This window comes from Hevea brasiliensis, chromosome 3 (assembly GCF_030052815.1).
Source record: "Hevea brasiliensis isolate MT/VB/25A 57/8 chromosome 3, ASM3005281v1, whole genome shotgun sequence".
Classification (NCBI taxonomy): Eukaryota; Viridiplantae; Streptophyta; class Magnoliopsida; order Malpighiales; family Euphorbiaceae; genus Hevea; species Hevea brasiliensis.
This window is the reverse complement of record NC_079495.1, coordinates 107,136,889-107,156,424: the sequence shown is the minus strand read 5'-3', so window position 1 is coordinate 107,156,424 and position 19,536 is coordinate 107,136,889. Positions and strand designations below refer to the sequence as shown.

The window sequence follows — 19,536 nt, the reverse complement described above, 5'->3', positions numbered from 1 at the left end:
TAAAACAAATGAATTGAGCTAAACTAAAGTTCTTCTAGTTAATTGCTGTGTTTACTACTTAAGTTCAGTAGCAGCAGTAAGAGACTAATGAAAGAGATAACAACACAACCTGTAAATTATTGAAATGAGATTTGGAATTAATCCCTAGTATAGTGTTTTATTATGGCAATAACCAAAACAACTTGGTAGATCATTGATCTCCCTAACTAACAAGAAATTCTAAGTGCACTTCCTGTATAAATTTCAGGACGATGCATGTGTGGAAGTATCTCTTGCTGTGGCTTGATTTTACAGTAGGGTCAACTTCCGACCTTAGCAACCTTTCTACGCTCAATTTGGCCAGTCAATGAGCATTGCATCTCTGTCCAGCTTATGGGAACCATTGTTGCACCTATACCAAAACACCAAACACAGATAAATTGATGCGTCATACAAAGCAGATCATGTTTGACAGTGTAAACCCAAGCTTGAGAAGAATGTGTAAAGCAATCAAACACAAACAAGTTTCAATCTGAATTCTATCAAAATTTGCTCCTAAAAAGATTAAAAGGAGAAGGGAAAAAAAAAAAAAACAGAGCAAATAAAATATTCTAAGGTTCGCAATTTCTTCAGTATCAGCCTTATTATCCCTTCGGCACTTGGGGTTGAAATTGTATCATGTGAACTCAAAAGCAAAACTGCATTTTTTTTTCAAATCTTTAAAAATTGTGCTCTCTATTCTATTGAAATGTAAAAGAAATAAAAGCATAAACATCTATAGAATTAAAGCAATTCTAAGCCTGCGAGTATTTAGACTTGGACTTTCAAAAAATAGGACAAAATATCACTATGTTGACAGGGAAAACCTCTATATAAAAAATAAAGAAAAAGGAACTCATATATAATGAGACAATTAAAACCCAATTTTTGACTCTTCTTCGCCTATTTCCAGAAAACATGGTAATGACATAAATACTAGTGACTTGTACATTCGAGCAAAAAAACATGCTTGCTGGTCTTTTTTATTTGGCTGAATCAGTTCAATAACCCAAAATGGAACAATTATTTACCTGCTGTGCTCTCTGCAGATACAACACCTAACTCATTCTTGGCAGTAGAAAGGTGATAAGCCCGTGCATCTCCAAGGGACAGCTATTTAGTATCAAAGAAAACTTTATACGGTAACGACTAACTTTAAAAGTCAGGGTAAATACAAATTGATGTAATCACATAAAGAATTTAAGAACAATCATAAAATGCAATCAGATGAGAATGAGAGAGAGAATAAAAAGAAGGGGGAGGGGTAGAGGGGCCAAACTTCTAATTTGGGATAATCCACAGAATAGACCCTTTTTCTGCCACATATGCTCAATTCAACAATTCCCTGGTTATGCGCTTGAACTAAGAGCAACTAGTATGGTCCACCAAGACATTTCACTCCTATGCAGTCAATAAAGCTAGCATGCCAGGATGTACCTAATTCCCAAGATTAAAAACTCTATTTTTGTTTTATCCAAGTTTCCTCCACGAATTCCTCCTCCCTTCCTCTAAACTCTACATAAAACCATTGATATGGATATCCGCAAGAACCCATTGACATCATGGATAAACCATTGCCCTTTCCAGCTGTGACATGTCCATATGTCCCCAGTCATAATGTTGTTATAATCCAGTAATATTAGTTTGTGATATAGGATATCAAGAGTGTCACATGTATACTCTTAATTATTCCACCTCAATTATTAAAATTGTCAATAACTATTATAATTCAATAAATTTTTTTATTTGGAACCAACTTGTCCAAGCATTTAAACCACACACACACAGAAAAAAAATAATAAAATTGCATGATTTATTTAAGTGTATCATGGTTAGCATGCACAATGATCTGTTGTAATACCGTAATAATAAATGTATATTTACATCTATCTTTCGCGAAACAATAGCAGAACTTCAAGTGAAAAGGATACCACTAGAGCTCTGACAATGTCACCAGGGCGAAATGATAAGTGCATATCCACTTTGTCAATCTCAGTAGCTCTTACATCTTGTTGCCTGTTAAAATAAAGAGTTTGAGATCACATACAACTAAGCTCCCAAAATAACGCATCCTATTGTAATTCTAATGAAAAGGAGGATTAGTGCAAATGCAAGACGGAATAATACAATTATTCTATTGTGTTAATGGTATGAAGATTACTAGGAGTCCTATACAAACTACAGTTTTTTATTTCCACAAGGCATCAACTCAACATGATAATGTTTTACTTAACAGATGAAACTGAACTACATACCTTATTATGCCAGTAAACTTTTCTCGCACAGACTTGGGACCAACACACATAATGTCAGCTGAAGCCATTTTAGCCATCACTTTAGTAACCTATCCAAATTGTAAGGACCAAAATAAGATTTATTTATTTCTAAATGAACCTTATAAGGTGAAGTAATCTCATTAACAATTTATTTCTACATGAACCTTCATGGGCAGGGGCGGATTTACAATGGGGGTTTGTATAGGTAGAATATTTTTAATATTTTCAACTAAATTTAAAAATTTTGTCCCCATAAAATTTATTAATTTTGCCCCCACTAAATTTATCAATTATGGCCCATAGTTCACTTATTCTTTTAAGTTGTTTATTTATTGTACTTAGACTAAATACAAATCATTATTTTAATTTTAGTTAGAATGCTAGTAAAAATTAGAAAATAAATAGAATTACCACTAAATTAGATTAATTTATTCATTGCAATATATATTTTTGCCAGGTTCAAACTTATATGTGTCAATCTTCATCCTTAAACTAAAGAAAAAAAAATTTTTCTATGCATATTATAAAATCTTTATATTTATTACATATTAGTTTTTTTCTCAATTATCTTTCCAACCAAAAAACTTTCCCTAAAGAATTAAATTCACTCTCACGTGAAAATTCAAATAGTTAATTACACAATAATAAATGGCTTATTAGATGATGGAATCAAAAAAAATGGAAATTCAACAATTCATAAAATATATAAAAAATTCTAATAAGCTTTATTAGTTTTATTCTTGATATTTTTCATATTTATTTTGTTTTGAATACATGTGTATAGTGTTATATACTTAACGCATATTGCCCCCAGTGAAAAAATTTTCTGGATCTGCCACTGTTCATGGGTCTTTCAGATGCAAAAGATGAATAACCTTAAAGAGTTAAGACATAATAAGAAACTCACTCGGGCAATGACAACATAACCAGGCTCTGGAACAGCACCCTGTGCCTTGTGTCCAATTACTTCCACAATTGCTCTCTGAAATTATTAGAATCATCAACAATAATAATGCAAAATACACTAAGGCGTACACTTCAGTTAAATTAAAGTATAAAGTTCAAAAACTTGAGAATTTGTGTCTGCTTTCACAGCAGACCTTAATTTTCATTACCTTATTAATTTATTACTCAAATAATTTATTTTCTCCTAGTTCTCAACAACCAAAGAAAGCAAAAAGGCACAAAATTTTGCTTTTATTTCCACATTCCTGCATTTAAAAATTTTTCCTTCCAAGGCTGATTTAAAAAAAAAAAAAAGAAAAAAGATTTCGTCTTCTCTTGCGCGGTTCAAAGCAACCGACTAACGCATAAGGGACCCGAATTTTAGGGCATTTAACCCCGCCACCGCACCCACCCCACCGACCCACCCCCCCACCCCCAAAAACAACTCCCTTCTTACTCGTCACTCCAAGCAACCCCAAAAAACTTGACCATGAATTAAGAACAGAGAAAAGATTCAAACATCAAAAAAGCAAAACCAAAACAAAACTCCCTTTCAATTCACATAAACCACAGAAGCGAATGCACAAGAATGCAAAGAAGATTTGAATTTATCTGATTTTCCCCATTTCACTCATCACCCAAATAGCTCAATTGAACATTGAAGTTAAAAACAATAACATAATGATAGGAACAAAAAGAAGTTAGCAGCATTGAACCTACGATAAAGTAAATGAAATAATGAAAAAGCAAGAAAACCCTTGATAGCAAGGGACAGAGTGATTAGAGACCTGGTCGGGAGAGTCCAGGGAAGGTGATAGAGTGCGGCGGAGACCAGTAAGGGAGGAGTAGACGTAGAGGATTTCAGTGTTACGATAGGGTGCCAAGTAGGCAACTTTCCCTGGTTTCACTTCAGCTGCTCTCCCTAACACCTCTCCTGGTGTCACCATCTCTTCTTCTTGTTCTTCGTCTTGTTGCAAATTTTTCTACTTTATTCCAAACGTCGTCGTTCAACCCATCTAAAATTACAATTTCGTTAATATTTTCATGTAAAAATTGTTAATTAAAGTTCTTACACTTTTTTTCACTATTAATAATTTTATTTTTTTATTTTTTACATATGAAGAAAGTAAAATTAATATCACAAATTCATAAGAGCACTCATTTAAATATGAAAAAAAGTTAATGTTGAGTCATTATTCTTAAAACAAGAAGAAAATAATTTGAAGACTGTTTTTGCTCTTGAAATAATATTTGCAGATGATAAAACTTTCTTATAAATCACCATCAATACCTTTTAGCCATGTTACTCAAATCAACCTTAACGTGCCTTGTGCATATCCTAAAAACTAATATAAAAATATGAATATTTTCAAAATAAAAATATTTAAAATATATTTAATATTTAAATATTTATATAAATATACAAAATATTTTACTTTTCTAGTACCGTATGACTAGAGGTCATATAATAGCCTACGTAATAAAATTAAAAAAAAAAATTTACATTTAATTTATTATAAATTTATGACATAAAATATAAATAAAATTTATTTATTAAATATATAAATATCATATGTCTGTATTTTAATCTATACTGAAGAAAATAAATGTATACTAGAGGAAAGAATTTTCCAAATATAACGTCCCACACCCAGACTTCATGGCTTTATATTTCAAAGTAACATTAAAGTCAACAATAAAAGAAGAAGAAGAAGAAGAAGCAGGCAGGCTTGGAAAAGCATGGAAATCTTTGGTCTTGGCTATTCTTAATTGCAAGCAATAATAAGACAATTGGCTTGGAGCTATTATTCATCCATTCTGAAATATTCTGATAAATATAGGTGCTTTTCACCTCTTAACTTATTAATAGTTTATAAAAATAAAACATCATACAATTAAGAAAAAGCTTACAGATTTCACTAAGAGGCTAATTATGCCTTTATTTCTAGAACAATTTTAAATTTTTTTTTTAAATTTGCCCACACTCAAATAACACCTTAAATTCTATTACCTTCACTTTTCTCATGAGTAAGAAGGAAAATAAAGTCCAAGTTATCTTCACTAGAACTTTGATCCTTAGCTCCAAAAACTGGCATCCAATTCCATCACTAGATGTAGACTTATAAGCTACACGAGTGCAATTTTTTCAGCATTTGGCATGACAATCACTAGGAGAAGAGTTCATATGAAAATCAAAATATGTATTATATTCATTAAAATCAAAATACCCTCTTATTGGCACGAAAATCTCTGAACCATTCCTGCAATTTGTATGCTTTTCAGTTAGGCAAACTGCGGTTGAATTTTTGGAACTGTACTTGCATGGACCAGTAGTTTCAAATATCCAAGTACTAAAATTATCTCTCTGTTCTAGAATGATACTGTAATTTGGCCTAATGTGTCCAAGTCCCATCTAGATAATACGAACTTGGTTTTGATAGAATATGAGAAGTACTTCTCCCCTTCATTTGCTACAAACTCAAAGTCATATATATCATTTCTTTTTGTCAGCTTAGGTGCTGACAGAAAACTCCGATTCTGCCACACCCCACTTGACCAGTAAATGTCACCTCCTTGCCAAACAAGTAGCTAGTTAGCGGCACTTGGATCCAGGCCTAGCCTGAAAGCCCCTAGAGTAGGAGCTTTTTCACTTAACCATGAAGTGAGTGACCAGTTCTGCCCAATTTTGAGATTCATGCCTAGTTTCATTCCAGACAGTAACATGTTAAGGGGACAGTCAAAACTCTGCCATAAAACAGGTCCTGCAATTCCACTGGAATCAACTTGTTGAATGACAAGGTTTCTAGAATCGAATAGGGTGGCAGTAATATTATTGCCAGTCTTTATAGCCATATTGGAATTCATAACTATTGGCAGGCCTCCTTGATATGTGATCTTCAGTTTTCCATCCCCGTCTATGGTTAGAGCACCAGAGGAATCAAGAACAGGATCTTCTTGGTTGGCTACCCATACTAAATAAAATGGTATGCGATCAAATCATATTCCCAAGTGGCAGGGGAATTGAAGGGCCATGCTAAGCTGAATATGTTGGGTTGGTACTATAGAATCCCAACCTGAAGACCCCCGAAGCAGAAATTAGTTGCTCTTAGTCCCGAAGCATCTGCCCTTGTTTGAGTGTATCAATTTCAGCATAGGAAATACAGTTTCGACTGAAAAGATAGGGAATGGTGCCCTTGTTTGACTATTCATTTGTTGAAAGTTTTACTTCTCATTTTAAAAGTATTTGATAATAGAAAATCTATCGTAAACTTTTAAGAAATTATATTTTTTTAAAATAATAATAATAATAATAATAATAATGATAGTGGTGATGATATAGATGTGATCACGAGCACTGCGGATTGTTCCCAGGGGCCCATAGTAAAAATATGTGTCCCATTCATTGTTGTAGGAACTCTGGATTTTGTAGCAATTTGTGCTCTCGGCAAGTATAGAGATAGCTTGGGCTAAGCTAGGCCTGTTGTCGGAGTCGACAATCTCCAGGTTCCGTAAATAGCTTGCTTTTCCGAACCCATCTTCGGTAAAGTGGCCTGAGCCCATATGGGTTGAAGTGTGATGGCCATTGGCCCTAGAGTTGACCACTTCGCCACCCCAATCCACCATGGTGGCATGGTCTGCTGGATGTGCAAGTAGCTCTGCTGGCAATTCATCAATTCATAGATATAATAAACAATTTTAAATAATATTATGAATATTAAAAATAAAAATACATGGTTTAAAATTAAAATTAAATTATTAAACATTTTAATTGTTAATTTATAGATAAGATACTAGATATTCAAATAAAATGCTGAATGGTTTGAATTTAAACTTTAAGAATTTTATGGTATTAATTATTATCTGTATTTAATGCTAACAGAAAATAAACTAAGCAAAAGATATATTCAAATAAAATCATAATCTTGAAGGAATTGTTATATAATTAAAGTTTTTATAGTGATTATTAATTTACCATTAGAATTATTAACTAATTAAAATACCTTTGACTCTTTCCTATTCTAACTAAAATATATAGTTATCAAATCAAACAGATTATATTAACTAGCATTAATCACTCACTACACTTGTATTTTTTGTTTTATCCAAGCTTCCTCCACGAATTCCTCCTCCCTTCCTCTAAACTCTACATAAAAGCACTTTCAATTTCAATCCAATTCGATAGTTAATTTAATTTTGAAAATGTGAAAAAAAAAATTAATTACAAAAAGGATGATGAGATTTTTAAATTTTTAATTTTTGACATTATTTCATAAGATAATCATTTAATTATTATTTTAAGGTTTTCTATTAAAATAATAATATTATAAAAAAATTTTAAGTATTGAGAGAAAAGTAATTTATTTTTTTAATTGTAAATTAATCATTAATTATAAATTAATCATTAATTAATTTATAATATATTTATATTAACACATTTGAACAACGATTCACTATCCACATGGTCCAGGGCTATTATTGGTCTGTTTAATGAATTTATAGATAGATATCAATAGGGGTTAATTACCGTGCGAGGGTGTCATGGGAAAGAAAATACAAAAAAAGGGTTGAAAATTTAAAAATTACAAGAACGGGGTGAGTTGAAAATACAGACGGGAGTCAAAATAACATTTTTAGTTGGGACGCTATTAAAGATAGCGTGCGGAGGCGAAGTAGTCGGGACACTGATTTTAACAATGTTTCAAAAAAAAAAAGAAAGCTGGACGCTACTTACAGTAACGTTCAGCTTTTGTTTTAATTTTTTTAATATTTTAAATAAAATATAAATATTATTTTAATAAATAATATTATATATTATAATATTTTTATTTTAAAAAATTATTTTTTAATTTAAAATTAAATTAAATTTTAATTAAATAAAAAATTAAAATATTATTATAATAAAAAAATTAAAAAAATTAAATAAAAATCTGGACGCTACGTATGGTAGTGTCTAGCTTCTTATTTAATTTTTTAATTATTTTATTTTTATATTTTAAATAAAATATAAATATTATTTCAATAAATAATATTATAATAATTAATATTATATATTATAATATTTTTATTATAAAAAAATTATTTTTTAATTTAAAATTAAATTTTAATTAAATAAAAAAATTAAAATATAAAATATTATTATAATAAAATAATTAAAAATTAAAATGAAAAATCTGGATACTATTTATAATAGCGTCCAGATTTTATTTTTAATTTTTTAATTATTTTATTTTATATTTTAAATAAAAATATAAATATTGTTTTAATAAATAATAATATAATAATTAAAATTGTATATTATAATTTTTTATTATTAAAAATTATTTTTCAATTTAAAATTAAATTAAATTTTAATTAAATAAAAAATTAAAATTATTTTTCAATTAAAAATTAAAATTAAATTAAATTAAAAATTTTTTATATTTTTTTAATTTAATTTAATTTTAAATTGAAAAATAATTTTTTATAATAAAAAATTATAATATATAATTTTAGTTATTATACTATTATTTATTAAAATAATATTTATATTTTTATTTAAAGTATAAAAATAAAATAATTAAAAAATTAAAAATAAAATTTATACGCTGTTATAAATCGCGTCAGATTTTTTATTTTAATTTTTAATTATTTTATTATAATAATATTTTATATTTTAATTTTTTATTTAATTAAAATTTAATTTAATTTTAAATTAAAAAATAATTTTTTATAATAAAAATATTATAATATATAATATTAGTTATTATAATATTATTTATTAAAATAATATTTATATTTTATTTAAAATATAAAAATAAAATAATTAAAAAATTAAATAAGAAGCTGGATGCTACTTATGTTGACGTCCAGGTTTTCATTTAAATTTTTTATTATAGTAATATTTTATATTTTAAATTTTTATTTAATTAAAATTTAATTTAATTTTAAATTAAAAAATAATTTTTTATAATAAAAATATTATAATATATAATATTAATTATTATAATATTATTTATTAAAATAATATTTATATTTTATTTAAAATATTAAAAAATTAAAACAAAAGCTGGACGCTACTATAAGTAGCGTCCAGCTTTTTTTTTTTTTTTTTAAAATTTGGATGCGAATGGTCGTGTTTCTTGCGAGGTTTGCCTCCGCACGCTATTCTTGATAGTGTCCGAACTAAAAATGTTACTTTAACTCGCGTCTATATTTTCAACTCACCCCATTCTGATAATTTTTTAGTTTTTAACCCCTTTTCAGTATTTTCTTTCCCATGAGACACCCGTACGATAATTTTCCTTATCAATAGATTCATTCAAATAAAATCCTAATCTTGAAAGGATTGTAAAATCTCATATTAATTAAAGCTTTTATATTGATTATTAAATTATATTTTACGTATAAATTATAAAATTTAAAAAATATTTTCTATGTATATACACACACATAACAAACATTATTAAATAATATTATGCATATTACAAACATTTTCTATGCATATTTTACGTATGGGTCTTTCAGACGCAAAAGATGAATAACCTTGAGAATTTGTGTCTGCTTTCACAGCAGACCTTAATTTTCATTACATTATTAATTTATTACTCAAATAATTTATTTTCTCCAACTTCTCAACAGCCAAACAAAGCAAAAAGGCACAAAATTTTGCTTTTATTTCCACATTCCTGCATTTAAAAATTTTTCCTTCCAAGGCTGATTTAAGAAAAAAAAAAAGATTTCTTCTTCTCTTGCGCTGTTCAAAGCAACCCACTAACGCAAAAGGGACCCGAATTTTAGGGCATTTAACCCCGCCACCGCACCCACCCACCCCCAAAAACAACTCCCTTCTTACTCGTCACTCCAAGCAGCCCCAAAAAACTTTACCATGAATTAAGAACAGAGAAAAGATTCAAACATCAAAAAAGCAAAACCAAAACAAAACTCCCTTTCAATTCAAATAAACCACAGAAGCGAGTGCACAAGAATGCAAAGAAGATTTGAATTTATCTGATTTTCCCCATTTCACTCATCACCCAAATAGCTCAATTGAACATTGAAGTTAAAAACAATAACATAATGATTGTAACACCCCTGATTTTATATATTATTATGGGGCTTCGTGTAGGTATCCTCAATTATCGGAATTAAATTATTGTCCGGATCGTGAATTTCCGGCGAGACGAACCACTCTGGAAAAGTCTCCGAATTGGATCGAGGTTTTGGCTACCCCACCATTGTCAGGCATCCCGAGCGCGTTCCTGAAGTCGGAATCGGCAAAGGTAAACCCGAACCTTGCTTTTTCGTAATTTTCTAGTGCTTAAATAGGATTAAAAATCCATAAAATATTCGTGGTAACTTAGAAAATTACGATTCTTTTTGCAATGGCTTAGTAATATTTCTAAGGACCGCGGGGCAGAGTTTTATAATTTTTAGAGCTTATTTGAGCTGTTTTTGCAAAAATGATCAATTATAAGGACTAAATTGAAATTTTACATATTGTGATGGATGATTGATTTGATGGGCCCAGGAGGGGCTGTGTGATGTGATTGATTGTGGATATAGAAGTGTGTTTTGAGCCCTTTTGCAGGTTGGGTAGGTCCTAGGTATAGGGGAGACTCTGCCGGATTTTCGGCACGACTTAGGACGTATTGGGTCTTTTCTTGATTTGTATTGAGTCATTTGTATTAAATAATTGTAATATAATTGTCAGGTGAGCCGGGACAGCCTTCTTCCTCCGCCCAGCCGCCACAGTGATTGCCGTCAAGTCTGTGAGTAAAATATTAATTTTAATTGTAATTTCGATATTATTATATGTTCAAGCATGCCCATGCATCACTTATATGCAAATATTTATGTAGTTAAACTCTAGGCACGATTTATGTTGCATTCATAACTGTTAGCGTGCCATGGATGTTGTTGTGGTAATTTGGAGCAGTGTGCGTGCGTTGGCGTGCGTGTGATGTGGTGTGGACTATGGATAGGACGGGTAGACACGGCTTGAGATCTTCGCTGGGACCCGGTCCTTCTGGTAGACACGGCTTGAGTTCTTCATTGGACCCGATTTGGTTATTAAGTGGAAGTCAGAAATTTGAGTTCTTCTTGGCACGAGTTGGATTTAAGAGAGAGCTATATAGGGATCGGCTCCATATATTATGATTGATGTTACGAGTGCGTGAGTGCTCCAAATTACCTTTTGATGTTATGATGTGAAAATGTTGTTCTTTGTTGCATTTCACTCCACAAAGTTGCATTAGTACTAGATAGTTATAGAGATTATGGTTAAAATTGATATTTTACTCTCCGAGTCGACGCTCACTCTGTTCAATATTTTTTTAAGCTCTGGAGGATTTTATTGTGGTTAACTGCTTTTCTCCTTCGCAGTTGTTTATCAATAGTTTTGTAATTTTATATACTCCTAGAATTTCCGCATGTGTTAGAAATATTTAAATGATTCGAATTGTAATATAAATTGTCATGTGGACTTGTAAAATTATATGCATGTTTGATGGATTGGATGAGGAGTGAGCTCCCATTTATTTTATCTTTGATATGAGTATGTGGAGGAGGGTGAGCTCCCCAATTGATGATATATTTTGTTTACAGTCGGGTGAGTCAAAACTCCCCGTTGAAAGGTCCACTTTATGGCGGACTCTGTCGTTGGTTTCTTGAAATTGGGCCCAAATGGGCCTTAGAGTTGGGTTAATGAACAGTTAGGCTTACTACGGGCCTCGGGGCTTTAGGTGGCCTGTGTCCTAGTCTTGGTCCGGCCCATAGGTTGGGTCGTGACAGATGTGGTATCGAGCTTAGGCTCGATTCATAGGAAAAATTATCTAAGTGTTGGGAAGAGTCTACTAGGAGTCACATGCGGAGTATAGGATTACATTTCGTCTTTCCCTGTAATTCTTTGTTTCTAGATTCTACGTTATACCTCGGGAAGTATAAGATTACCTCAGTTAGTGTCTTGATTTTCGTGGAGTACACAGAAATGTGAAATAGAGTTAGTAGACATGTGCGGTCCATCATGAGGATACGTACTCCAAGAAATGCTATGTTTCATGCAGATGGGTTTAAATGGTGTGCCCATTTCGTGCAAGGCACGAGTACATAAACGTGAGTCTTGAAAGTACAGTTGCCCTAGATAAGGATGAGGATACCACTGCATGCAGTCATCAGTGGATGACCCCGTCAGAATAAGTTTATGATAATATAAGATTCAATAGAGATAAGAAATTAGGAGGCCTAGTCGGTCCGGACGTATCGTAGTAACTATACAATGTTCTCGATGTCCGCTCTGTAATTGCAGATTCTGATGCCGACATGAGATTATTGTATAGAGCTGCGTACTTCCCTATAGTGCTTATGATGAGGATGTTGTAGGCAGTCTCTGTTTTGGTACAGTAATGCCAGAACAGAGTTCTATATCTGCAAAGGAGTTGGGAACTCCTGGTTAGGGATCTAGAGCTAGAATATCGAAGGTCACAATTGGGTGGTAACTAGAGTCAGTGACTGATTACCTAGCATGAGCTAGAGTTACGATGGAGTTGCTATCAGACCAAAGGTTTCGGACTAGTTGCAAAGTAAAGGTGACACCTATAGAGTGAGACCATCTAGTCTTCGGTATGGAATTTTGGATGGTTTTTGCAGTATGACAAACATTTTGCTTAGAGCTTAGTGAGAATAGTATACCTTGTGTGTATCAGTATGGAATAAAGTACAACCCTACTACCTAGAGAAGGTCGAAACTCTGAATATATGATTTCCAGAGCTATGATATGATAAGAGAGACATTAGTTTGACATGGTTTTGGGCAAGGTGGTAAATGTAGTACCTTTGTTGTAGCAAGTTAGGGTATAGTCCTATCTTTTCAGAAGGGATCGAAAGTTATTACTAATAATGGTGACCCACAAAATAGCGCACCAGATTCCCTGTAGAGTGTGGTAGAGAGTAGTTGGCTCGGGTATCCTGGAGAGGATACAAGTTCCATTATAGGAATCATATATAATCAGATCACGATGGATGTAAATCCTTTGAATTGGATGACGGGTTTGGGTGCCCGAAATCTTAAGTTTTGGAATTAAGTAAACATGGAAAATAATAATAATAATAAAAAAAAATAAATAATAATCAATAAAATTACTGCAGAATCAGTTCTCGAGGTAGTAAGGGTATTATGTAAGCTAAAGGATAAGAATAGAAATCATACGATAAAGGTATGACTGCAATTTCCTGAGTTCCTTTCTGACTTCATATTGTTCAAACAGTAGTAAAATCTAATTATAATAGTGTTAAGAGTAATAAATTAGCGAAGATAAATCACAAAAGGCCAGTAGATAGAGAAAGTGTAGAATGAAAATTGGGATAATTGATTACAGATGCAATATAATCTAAGTGCCAGTGGGAGTACTAGCTAGAGTGGTCAAAGGACCAAATCTGAGTAGCACAGACATATGATAACGCGATAGAGACTCTGAAAGATATAGTTAGCAAGTACAGCTGTTATGTTAGGAAGAAGAATGGAACCAGGGATAGAATAGTCAAGTTCTATTTTGGGTAAGACAAAGGAAATAAATGAAAGGACAACCTAAAGAGCGCATAATAAAAGGAACAGAGTTAAGATATAGGATAGGCTAAGTGTTATTCTTGGCAAGGAGAATGACAAGGATGGAAAACCCAAAATGGGACCACATTAATGAGAAAAGTGATGGAGGTATGGAATACAATAATAATGAGTAAATGTTAGAAGGTGTGTGATGGTATTGCGGACTACCTAAATAGGTAGAGAAAGAGAAGTTAGTAAGCAGTAAGTTGAATAAAAGTCAGTCTAAGGGATCAAATAGGTATGATGAGAGGAAAAGAATGATAGATAATGACACATAGGTTTTAGGTTAGACTTTTGAGATAGTGAGAAGGTAGTTAGAGGTTCGTTATGAATGTTAGGCAAACATTTTTAGTGTGATCAACCGAATCACTTTGCAGTGAAGCAATAACGACAGAACAACAGTAGGAGTAGAACGAAAAGTGACAAGTCTGGGTGGTTATAAATCACTAGAAAGTTCAAGGATCAAATTAATGACCATAGATAAGGGTGGAATTGGTGTTGGAAGAATTTATTAGTGAGAGAAATCTTTCAGGAATCAACAAAAGTTAATGGCACAATATAAACGATGATAGATATGAATCATTGGTTGAGTATAAGTAAAGTTAATAAATTATAAAATATTATGTCAGGAAGGACAATGGTACGGTAAAGTGTTCATGCAGATGATATCTTATAGGTAGAGCACAATTGTGCTAAGAGATGATGAAATTTGAAGAGAAATACCAAGAAACATAGGTTAAACGTTATTATATGGACAATTGGCGTAGTTGAATATAAAAGGATATTTTTCTTTCTTTTCAAGTTTAGCTTGTGCTTTTGGTTTTAGAAGGTTATATAAGGAATGCAATGAGTCAAGGAGACCTAGTTATTGAGAGTTTGGTAGGCACAAATTCATACATAATTTCTGATATGAGAATGACAGTAAGTGCATACCTAGTATTAAGTATGAAAGGACGAGCAGTAATGACATGAGTTAAATTGAGTTAGCTACTAAGGCTTGCAACTGTTTTAAACTATGAAATTTGGAGGAAATACTAATTGTGGATGAGTTTCAATAGATGAAATTATTGCTAATGGGTAATTTGAGGTTGAAGTTTGGAAAGTTGTGGGCGATATGTGATTATATTAAGGAGAATAAACACGTGAAGTATCTTATTTAGAATTAAGGCATGACACACATTTCCCACAGCCGTGTTAGTTCAGATGGAACTTATAGTTTCTGAAGCTCCTATCCATCCAGATGAGCAATTTCCTACTAAGGCTGGTAGGGAATGATAATGTTCGATAGTTAAGTTGGGAAAGGGGTTACAAAAGCGAATTTTCTATGGTTAATTATAAGTGTTACAAAAGGTGAAGAATGTCTTTGGTAGGAGAAAATCGTAAGGTTAGAATTCCCAAGTAACGGAACTAGTAATCAAGATAAGACTAAGAAATAAAAAGAAAGTTAAAGTTGATGATGGGATAGACATCTTCGAAGGAAAAGGTGTAAGGATGAGATAGGACTAAAATTAAGGAATAAATACAGCAGGTTGAAAAGATACCAACAATACCAAAAATAGGAAAAGGGAAGTGGATAAGATGCAAAGGACAGGAAGAGAGCTCGATAGAGTCAGTTATAATGATGAGGATAAGGAGTGTCTAACCACTGCCCCTGTGTTGGCACTACAGTGAGTGGTGAAGGATACACCGTGTATTGTGACGCCTCGAGTTGGCCTTGGGTGTGTTTTGAGCGAGAATGGAAAGGTAGTGGCTTATGCTTCAAGGCAGCTGAAGAGGCATGAGCAGAACTACCCCACCCATGATTTGAAAATGGCGGCTGTAGACTTTGCACTGAAAATCTGGAGACACTACCTGTATGGTGAAGTGTGCGAGATATACACCGACCACAAGAGTTTGAAGTATATCTTCCAACAGAGGGATTTAAACTTGAGACAGAGAAGATGGATGGAGCTTCTGAAAGACTATGATTGCACCATCGGTACCACCACAGGAAGGCCAATGTTGTAGCAGATGCCTTGAGCAGGAAATCTTCTGGCAGTTTGGCGCACATTTCAGCAGAGAAGAGACGGTTGATTCAGGAAGTACATGAGTTGATGGATCAAGGTTTAATCCTAGATCTTTCAGATGAGGGGGTATTGTTGGCTCATTTTTCAGTGAGGCCAGACTTGAGGGACAGAGTTAGAGTTTCCCAGCACAGAGACCAACAATTGATGAAGATTATAGAAAGAGTACAGCAAGATGAAGGTGGTGAGTTTGGATTTGCCAATGATGGCGCCCTAGTGCATGGTTCGAGGATATGTGTGCCCGATGTAGACAATCTCAGAAATGAAATCATGCAAGAAGCACACTATACACTGTACAGTGTCCACCCAGGTTCCACCAAGATGTACCATGATGTGAAAGATAGCTATTGGTGGAATGGCATGAAGAGAGACATAGCAGACTTTGTGTCCAAGTGCTTGACTTGTCAGAAGGTGAAGTTTGAACACCAGAGACCGTCAGGGAAGCTGCAAGAGCTCCCTATCCTAGAATGGAAGTGGGAAATGATCACTATGGATTTTGTGGATCAAGGTTGCCTCGTACCACGCGAGGATATGATTCGATATGGGTAATTGTAGACCGTCTAACCAAATCAGCTCACTTCTGCCTCAGAAGACTACATATTCTGGGCACAAGACGCGGCTCTACATTCGAGAAATAGTCGATTGCATGGAGTTCCGGCCCATAATATTCGACAGAGGGCCCCGATTCACTTCTCGATTTTGGAGAAAGTTACAGAGGCACTTGGCACACGATTGAACTTCAAGACGGCTTTCCACCTCGCATGCAGACGGGACAAATCCGAAAGGACAATCCAAACACTGGAAGACATGCTTCGCATGAGTGTCTTGGATTTTGGAGGTCAATGGGATGAGCAGCTAGCTTTGGTGGAGTTTGCCTACAACAACAGTTATCACTCCAGCATAGGGATGGCACCCTATGAGGCATTATATGGAAGAAAGTGTAGGTCTCCTCTGTGTTGGACAGAAATGGGGGAAGCGAAGGTGCATGATGTAGACCTAGTGCAGTACACTTCAGAGGTAGTTCCTTTAATCGTGAAACGACAAAAAGATGGCGTAAGAGTTATGCAGACCCCAGACGGAGGGATGTGGAGTTTGCAGTGGGCGACTATGTATTCCTGAAGGTTTCTCCAATGAAGGGAGTCATGAGGTTTGGAAAGAAAGGCAAGTTGGCACCTCGGTATATCGGACCTTTTGAGGTTACTGATAGAGTTGGAGCAGTTGCCTACCGGTTGGAGCTACCACCCAATCTTTCTCACGTTCATCCCATGTTTCACATCTCCATGCTCAGGAAATACATTCCCGATCCTTCTCATGTACTACAGTCGGATGTAATAGAACTAAAGGAGAACTTGACATTTGAGGAGCAACCTGTAGCCATAGTGGACTACCAAGTGAGACAGCTAAGATCAAAACAGATCCCTATGGTTAAGGTTTTGTGGAGGAGCCAGTCAGTGGAAGAGTGCACCTGGGAGTCAGAACGGGACATGCGTAGCAAGTACCCTTATCTGTTCAATGTGTAATCATGTACTTTATTCTGCCTTGTGTAAAATTCGAGGACGAATTTTTTTGTAAGGGGGGAAGAATGTAACACCCCTGATTTTATATATTATTATGGGGCTTCGTGTAGGTATCCTCAATTATCGGAAATTCGACAGTTGTCCGGATCTGTGAATTTCCTACGCATGCACTACCAGAAAAGTCTCCGAATTGGATCGAGGTTTTGGCTACCCCACCATTGTCAGGCATCCCGAGCGCGTTCCTGAAGTCGGAATCGGCAAAGGTAAACCCGAACCTTGCTTTTTCGTAATTTTCTAGTGCTTAAATAGGATTAAAAATCCATAAAATATTCGTGGTAACTTAGAAAATTACGATTCTTTTTGCAATGGCTTAGTAATATTTCTAAGGACCGCGGGGCAGAGTTTTATAATTTTTAGAGCTTATTTGAGCTGTTTTTGCAAAAATGATCAATTATAAGGACTAAATTGAAATTTTACATATTGTGATGGATGATTGATTTGATAGGCCCAGGAGGGGCTGTGTGATGTGATTGATTGTGGATATAGAAGTGTGTTTTGAGCCCTTTTGCAGGTTGGGTAGGTCCTAGGTATAGGGAGACTCACCGGATTTTCGCACGACTTAGGACGTATTGGGTCTTTTCTTGATTTGTATTGAGTCATTTGTATTAAATAATTGTAATATAATTGTCGTGTGAGCGATGCCTTCTTCCTCCGCCCACCGCCACAGTGATTGCCACAAGTTTGTGAGTAAAATATTAATTTTAATTGTAATTTCGATATTATTATATGTTCAAGCATGCCCATGCATCACTTATATGCAAATATTTATGTAGTTAAACTCTAGGCACGATTTATGTTGCATTCATAATTGTTAGCGTGCCATGGATGTTGTTGTGGTAATTTGGAGCAGTGTGCGTGCGTTGGCATGCGTGTGATGTGGTGTGGACTATGGATAGGACGGGTAGACACGGCTTGAGATCTTCGCTGGGACCCGGTCCTTCGGGGTAGACACGGCTTGAGTTCTTCGCTGGGACCCCGATTTGGTTATTAAGTGGAAGTCCGAGATGAGTTCTTCGCTGGCACCAGGTTGGATTTAAGAGAGCTGTATAGGGGATCAGCTCCCATATATTATGATTGATGTTACAGGGTGCGTGAGTGCTCCAAATTACCTTTTTGATGTTATGATGTGAAAATGTTGTTGCTGTTGCATTTCACTCCACAGGTTGCATTAGTACTAGATAGTTATAGAGATTATGGTTAAAATTGATATTTTACTCTCTGAGTCGAACGCTCACTCCTGTTCAATATTTTTTCAGGCTACAGGAGGATTTTATTGTGGTTAACCTGCTTTTCTCCTTCGCAGGTTGTTTATCAATAGTTTTGTAATTTTATATACTCCTAGAATTTCCGCATGTGTTAGAAATATTTAAATGATTCGGGTCTGTAATATAAATTGTCATGTGGACTTGTAAAATTATATGCATGTTTGATGGATTGGATGAGGGAGCTGAGCTCCCATTTATTTTTATGCTGATATGAGTATGTGGAGGGTGAGCTGAGCTCCCCAATTGATGATATATTTTGTTTACAGGTCGGGTGAGTCAAAAACTCCCCGTTGAAAGGTCCACTTTATGGCCGGACTCTGTCCGGTTGGTTTCTTGAAATTGGGCCCAAATGGGCCTTAGAGTTGGGTTAATGAACAGTTAGGCTTACTACGGGCCTCGGGGGCTTTAGGCTGGCCCAGGTCCTAGTGCCGGTCCGGCCCATAGGTTGGGTCGTGACAATGATAGGAACACAAAGAAGTTAGTAGTATTGAACGTACGATAAAGTAAATGAAATAACGTAAAAAGCAAGAAAACCCTTGATAGCAAGGGACAGAGTGATTAGAGACCTGGTCAGGAGAGTCCGGGGGAGGTGATAGAGTGCGGCGGAGACCAGTGAGGGAGGAGTAGACGTAGAGGATTTCAGTGTTACGATAGGGTGCCAAGTAGGCAACTTTCCCTGGTTTCACTTCAGCTGCTCTCCCTAACACCTCTCCTGGTGTCACCATCTCTTCTTCTTATTCTTCGTCTTGCATTCTCTCTGATTCTGTCTCTGTCTGCTTCTCTTCTTCCATGAATGTGCTCAGCAAATGAATT

General features: G+C 34.3%; 1 protein-coding gene across 2 annotated transcripts in view; it reads right to left on the bottom strand.

The window, feature by feature from the left end:
- Window positions 1-88: 88 nt before the first annotated feature.
- LOC110668126 (uncharacterized) overlaps window positions 89-19,536 on the bottom strand; it is a 34,282-nt gene continuing 14,834 nt past the window's right edge. Inside the window, exons 1-6 of one of the 2 annotated variants that reach the window (XM_058144439.1) lie at window positions 19,290-19,519; window positions 3,202-3,276; window positions 2,274-2,362; window positions 1,950-2,034; window positions 1,050-1,131; window positions 89-391 (exon numbers count right to left, since the gene is read on the bottom strand). In XM_058144439.1, coding sequence (XP_058000422.1) covers window positions 300-391; window positions 1,050-1,131; window positions 1,950-2,034; window positions 2,274-2,362; window positions 3,202-3,276; window positions 19,290-19,448 — 582 coding nt within the window. In that variant the 5' untranslated portion in view covers window positions 19,449-19,519 and the 3' untranslated portion in view covers window positions 89-299. Of the gene's footprint in view, window positions 392-1,049; window positions 1,132-1,949; window positions 2,035-2,273; window positions 2,363-3,201; window positions 3,277-19,289; window positions 19,520-19,536 lie in introns of those variants that run through there. The other variant, XM_058144437.1, reaches the window with a different exon arrangement.